The sequence below is a fragment of the Rosa chinensis genome, unplaced genomic scaffold (assembly GCF_002994745.2).
Source record: "Rosa chinensis cultivar Old Blush unplaced genomic scaffold, RchiOBHm-V2 RchiOBHmChr0c29, whole genome shotgun sequence".
Taxonomy (NCBI): domain Eukaryota; kingdom Viridiplantae; phylum Streptophyta; class Magnoliopsida; order Rosales; family Rosaceae; genus Rosa; species Rosa chinensis.
The window spans coordinates 6,534-13,429 of NW_020126840.1; the positions used below are offsets into that span (position 1 = coordinate 6,534).

General features: G+C 36.3%; 1 protein-coding gene across 2 annotated transcripts; it reads right to left on the reverse strand.

The window, feature by feature from the left end:
- Positions 1–564: 564 nt before the first annotated feature.
- LOC112181347 (dual specificity protein phosphatase 12) lies at positions 565–5,319 on the reverse strand. 2 transcript variants are annotated; one of them, XM_024319730.2, is made up of 6 exons: positions 4,801–5,317; positions 3,988–4,040; positions 3,472–3,536; positions 3,275–3,353; positions 1,421–1,723; positions 565–1,066 (listed from the first exon to the last, which is right to left on the reverse strand). In XM_024319730.2, the coding sequence occupies exons 1-6, from the start codon at positions 5,211–5,213 to the stop codon at positions 912–914; spliced, it is 1,068 nt and encodes a 355-aa protein (XP_024175498.1). In that variant the 5' UTR covers positions 5,214–5,317; the 3' UTR covers positions 565–911. The 2 variants fall into 2 exon arrangements, with proteins under 2 accessions (XP_024175498.1, XP_040368250.1); XM_040512316.1 differs by lacking the exon at positions 3,988–4,040 and having other exon boundaries at positions 3,472–3,544; positions 4,801–5,319.
- Positions 5,320–6,896: the final 1,577 nt, after the last annotated feature.

A 6,896-nucleotide genomic window follows, 5' to 3' on the forward strand; every position in this document is an offset into this window, starting at 1 on the left:
AAATACAACCATTCGAAATGCCTTAATGCATCAAATTAAGAATTTAAGAGAGGCCACTGGACTTTCATGAAAGAGAAGCCACCAAACAAACATCAATAAGCAACTTGTATGCATTCATGGTTGTTCCATGATTGTGGAAGCCACAGCATCTGTTCATGCATTTTTCCTGGAACTTTTATCCATAGTTCTACATTCAGATCAGTTGCCACTACATGTTTCTAACTATTCATTCTAATCCGAACTCATACGAAGTGCCAAACATTCGTCATAACAGTTTGAACTTTGAACAAAATAAAGAGAATAGCCGTCATTTAATGGTCAAAACTTTTTTTTTTCCCCCTCTTGAACAAGGGCAAACTTTCATTTATAGAACAGAGGAAGTACAACAGATGCCCAGAAATGAGCAACTAAGTTTACAACAGACGCCCAGAACTGGGCAACAGACAACAACATAGGAAATATATAAGTAGTTAGCACAAGAAGAAGAGCAATTACTTCCCTGTAACATCGATCTTCTCCAAGAACCGACCAATTCAGATAGCAACCAAACCAAATAATGACCAAAAAAAAAAATCACACCAAATATATAACTACATGACAGCACAATCAGCACAACATTGGATCAGTCAAGAAATTAAACCAGTTCCTGTTGCAATGATAACTCAAATTTCATGCAACACAAATCGGAGAAAAGCGCAGCATTTTCTCGAGCTGCAGCTACTCAAATTTGGTCTTCGGGTTACAAACACTGCGAAAAACACCATAAAACCTCCTGTTCTTCTATGCTTGCTGTTATCTTGAAAACTATATATATTGTTAAATAGTAACTGACACTTAAACTACCATTTGGAGGTATTTGAACTAATCTTTTGAAGTGGGCTCAACTCCCAAAGGCTTTATCTTCACAGATATTAGACACTGCTCATGTCCACTCGGCTTCTATGGAGCTGGAAGGCGGGGGTGATCCAGCTCCCACAACTGCATTGGATGCCTGACCAGTTGAAGTAACCCAGACGAGCTTCACAATGTGCACAGGACAACTTGCCCTCCATTGCACCTTCTTCCACTGGGTGATAGAGAACAACCAAAACAGTGTACATTATTTCCTAGGCTAAATCACGCAGAACAGAAAATCACAAATAAAAAAAATACAGAAAAAGTTCTGCTTTATTAATTTTCAAAATATAGAGAAAAAGATGCACCAGAAATGCCGTAAAATTTGTCAAGAATAATTGACAATTTGGCTGCAACTATATACATTAATCTCAAGCGACAAAAGAACTGAGGAATCGCTTTTCAAGAGGCTAGGTAGTTCAGTTAAAACTCAAGAAAACAGTACTCATCAAAATTATAGACCAGCAAAGAAGTCTAGAAATCATTTCAAAAAAAAAAAAAGAGTCTAGAAATAAGGCCTAATTACCTGCTGTCATCCATTTTAGAGGCTCAACAAATATGGATGAACATTCAGAATCCTCAAAGTTGTTATAATTGCTACTTTTCCGCTTGCGCCATTCAAAAGATGTCTCACCCTGACCTGGAATGTGGTCCACAACATTATCCTGTACTGCAACAAGTCTTCGGCATTTTTTGCAGCGAAATGCAGATGTCCCATTTTTTCCTCCGATTGGAGATGATTCCACTTGAGAGGTAACTTCACTGGGCAAACCAGGATCAGCACCAAATTTAGAGCTGTCTATTTTATCTCCGCGATAATAAGATTCACCTGAAAGGGGCAAAAATTCTTCAATCGAAAGGGAAATTTACACTAGCCACTGATATTCGAGACTTCCATCAAAATGGTTGAAGAGTAAGTAAGCAGAACTAAATATGTCTTGTGAGCAAAACAAAATTTGACATGGTAAACATAAAGGAACAGTCGCATGTAATTACCATTCTTTCCAAAATTGTTACTGCTGTTATGGGAGGTATTTCTTTTGGCCTTTCACCACCACACCCCACTATTCAATTACCAAGGTAGAGGAGCAGCCAAATATAATAACGATAAAATTCAAGTTACAGTAGATCACAGTTAGGATATGTAGATATTTCTCAAGTTAGTTTGCCTAAAGACTCAGATTCTTTTTATTGCAAAGGCTGATTCAAATTTATCAGGTACTTGTATGGGTTATGTCACTTTAAGCTATAGGTTAAGAAAGTAACTGGTATAGAAACTTGTTTATGGTACTTTTATACCATATCCTTTGACTGTTTTCACTTCCTTTTGGAACCTTAAAGTATCCCCAACTAGCCCCCAAAACACAGTTTCATCGTCAGAAATATAGAACGCAGCCTCCAAACATGTTTCCCCCCTCCCCCAAAAATTGCGCTGCAGAACGGCCGTACCAGAGTGTCGAAAAATTGTATTAAGATAAAATGGAACAAAGATTATAAGCAATAGCTGCCTCGATTTCTTTAAACTGGTATATACAATACCAGCTGGTACCAGAATCTAAAATTGACTGAGAACCCTGTAGTTCATTCTAGAGCCCAAACGTAACAAATAAATATGCATGGTAGATATGTCTTGAATATACAGGAAAACAAAAAATAATAATTATATCGCTTTATGGAAGGAGGTGGGGGAAGGGGGCAGAGAGAAATTCAACTTCTCTTGGGACTTCCTCATGATCCTGGATTGTTCATTCCTTGCTCAAGCTAAACAATTCCAACCATCCCACTTCTCAAAATGACATTTATTAAGCAATAATCAACCAACAAGCTGAACCAACATCCCCAGTGGGAAGAAAGGTAATTAGTTTTGAAATGAAAGTATCCCACACCTCCAGTATTTATCAGCTGAAAAGTCTCACCTGCTTCTCTTTAACTTATTTTCTCCAACCTAGATGGGACAAGACATATATTTGGATAGATTACACCTCTGATGCTCAAAAAACACCTCATGGGTCTTGTATAGTTTCAATTGGTCAAACTACTTGTGTTGAATTTTGAGGGGAAAAAAAGTACTTGGATTGAAACACTGATTACTGCTAGCCTTACTTCCAAGGATACACAACCTGTTAGGTAGGCCAGTGCTCCTCAATACCTACGTAATAAGGATTTTTAAATAAGAATATCACAATACTCAAGACCATGATACATTTATCAATTGATAGCATATGCATTAGAGCCTACTCTATGTGTCCATGGAACATTTCGCTCACATAATGTTGGAAAACTAGAATTATGTAGACATAAATGCATAACATATAAATCAATATCCTTGATTGAGGCAGACCAACCAGAAAAAAGGCGAAACAGAAGAAAAGTAGAGTACCCAATATTTTGAGGCGAAAAGACTTATATATAGGGCTGGCTTGATCAACCTTGAAGCCCATATCTTCGTACATTTTTAGCTGAAAAATAATAAAAGAGAAGATAAATGGAAAATTCATGATAGGTTATATACAGTGAAATCAGCATGCAGTAGTATAATCCTGGTAAATAATGTGCTATAGAAGAGCCTTGCATCACCTGATTTAGAAAACCATCATTGGGGCAAACAAACTCACAGCTCTGTCGCAGGGATCCTAGTGCATCTGCAGGCATGCATAAGTAAGAGAAAGAACCAAAAAAAAAAAACAGTTAAATGGTGAAGCAACAAAGGATTGCCCAATCTCCTATCCTTTCAGTTGACTTGAATTACTCATATATATTATTCATTTTATTTTACTTGGGACATTATACAAGCTACTCAAAAGCTCTTGTTTTTCTAGACCTTATAAAATTTATTCCAAAGAAATAAGAAAGGCAAATACTTGAGCAACTGAGCATGTATAGTCCAGTTTCTGCTCTTCATTTTGTAATCCCAATGGCTTAAAAGCTTTTCTATCTTCAACTGTTTAAAGTTTATATACTAAGCATGCCAAAAACTACTATTTACCCAAGTCATAGAAACAGTTATGTTGGATTTCCAAAATATAACAGCTATGATGATGATAAAGATATATAGACTGACAACACTTTAAACAAGCAATGATCTGCTCATACCTTCTTGCGATAACTGTTCTGTTCTCATAAGATATGCTGTAATGATAGCTGCACTGCAACAAACACATGCAAACAAGGGTGTAAACCCTTTTAAGCTAGACAATTCAGAAAACTGAAAAAGCTATTTGTATCTTATGACTTACATGATGATGCTGTGATTAAAGAAAAACAAGCAAACATACAAACCAGAAAACGTTCATAGTTCTGCCACTTTCTAATAGAATTTGAAAAACGAGTCAATTATTTATGCAGAATATAATATAAGATTCTACTTTAGTTTACGAGCCTCTTCTGTACGTCAAATTGTTTCACTTTCTTGGTCCATGCATCAAACCGTTAACCTGGTTTATCAGACCATTATCAAGCAACAAAAAAATGTTCTCAACACCATCATTTTCTACACTGATGGATTTGAGAAAGTTCCCTTCAATTTATGGTGCTATGCTCACAAGGATCAATCTTAACTCTACCCTACGATTCCTTTTCAACTGAACCACTGTGCAAATTTCCCCTATTTTGATTCACAATCCATTCTGAAACTGAAGTCCTAGTTTCATCTATTTATTACAGTTGTCATACACTAGTATCGTCTAGCTTTAGTCTAGAACTCCTCCAATGAAAAATCTTTACTTCTTTGCTCCCATCCCAATAGCAACATGGCATTGAAAGATAAATGGGAACTACATAACAAGTTGTTCCAATTGAGCTGAAACACGGTATTCCGAAAATGGGAACTTAACTCATTTTGCAACGAAAATCAAACAAAGACTTCAATACGAAAAAGAAAGAGAGAATTGAGATATCAGTATGTACCTTCTAGACACACCAGCAAAGCAATGCACCAAAACAGAGCCCTCTTTTCTACTCTTATCAATAAAATCCAAACACACCTCCAAATAATCCAGCAAATTCTCACTCTCCATATCCCTAACAGGAACCCCCATTCTCACCAGCTTCAAATCCTTCCCCGCATATTCCAACAAGTACAGCAGCTTACCCCCGGAGCCATCATCCTCGGAGGCGGAGGCGCCCCCGCCGCCGGCGTAGACCTTGGTTATCTCCTTGGTGGGGATGGTGAGACCCTTCTTGTATTCGGAGAAGAAGGAAATCGAGGCGGAGCTGAGGACGGAGAGAATATGAGTGACGGTGGCGCTGCCGTTCTGGAGTACGTCGACTGCGTCGGTGATGTTGCCGATGAAGAGATTCTCGCGAACGAGGTGCGGCATGATCGCCGGTGAACTGTTTTAACTGATCGAAAAAGTAAAGCTCGCTCTGGGTGGTGCTGTTCAACTTTCTTAGGAGGGGCTTTATTATCTCTCTCTCTCACACAAAAATATATTCCTTGGTATATGTGGGGGTGCTACTAGCCTAGTACCTTGCCACGTGTAGTGTTTATAACATGAAAAAGACGATTTTGTGCAAATATCAAGTTATAATTAGAGAAAATATACTGGAGGTTGTGAGGGAGGGAGGGTGATTAGGGTTTAAATGTGGCTTCTATGCTTAGAACTTTTATTTGGATCAAGTCAAATGGAAATTTGCTTACTAACTGTCAAAGAGTACTCGGAAGAAAGATCATTTTTGACGGTTCTTACCTATATGTCATACTGTTGTTGAAGCTCAAATTGATCTTAATCAATATTGTGTAAGATCAATTGTTATTTGGAATGTACGTTTTATCTTTGGCTACAACTATAGGTTCATATCTCAAATCTCTTTATCGCAGTGGCTAATTAATAATTTTTAGTACTAGAACCTCCCAATGGAATGAAATTGTGTGATGTATTTTCTTTTTACCTGCAGAATATTTGAAAATGGAGAAATACGTGTTTGATGCCTCTTTTAAGTTCTCATTATGTTCCTATTTAACTTAATAACTTATCTTTAATGTTGCTAATAAATGGATTGAATCCCAAGTTAAAATAAGGATTAAACTAACTTTACATTCAGTCTCTTATGTTTTAATTTCATCAACAACACCCTTATGTTTTACCAATTTAATCAATCTAATCTACTTTGTCAGTTTTCACTATTAACTGCTGACGTGGCTCAAATATAATCCACATTTTTTATGAAGTGGGCATTGATTTGCACCTCACCAAACCAAGCACATTTATGGTGCCGCACTCCCTTTAGGGTCAGTAGCTAAGCAAAACTTAACACGCGTCCGAGAGATAAGCATGGCATGTTTAGTAAATAAGTTCATAAGATGGAAGCGCAAGGGAGAAGGAGAAAGAGACAATATGTAATAGGCAATAGCAAGGAAAAATAATGTCTTAATATATAATGATTCCTCTTTTGAATTCAATCAAGGATCTCATAATGTTAATTAAGTCAATATATTAAAATTGCTAATTTTATATCAACAAGATTGCAATAATTTAGGATTACAATTAATATATTGATTTTTATTGTTTATTGTGTAGAATATATTAAATAAGGGTATGTTAGGAATGGAAAATTTAGGTGTTGAGTCAGTAAGATAGAAAAGGAAACAAATCTAACGTGGCAGCTGAGTGCCTGAGTCATAGGACCGCGATTAATAAAAAAATTCATCCGGACTACATCCAATATGGGGTGTGAATTTTGGACTTAAATCAAAGGGTGCGTCTATTGCCACCCTACCATTTTCTTAGTTCACCCTACAAACATTTAAATTATTGAAAGACTATATTACCCAAGTGCAAAACTAAGTACATTAATTTTCTAAAATCCAAATTTGTAAGGAAAAATAAAAAAATAACCAATGAATTAAATAGAAAGATTACTTAATTTCTCATTAGATAACATTAATCTTCATCTTCTCCACCCAAATTTCCATTTATTACTATTTTTTTGTTTTGTTTTTGTTACCTCTTCATCATGAATTCGTTATTTAATTCACAAAATCATTAGTGTTAACTACGTAC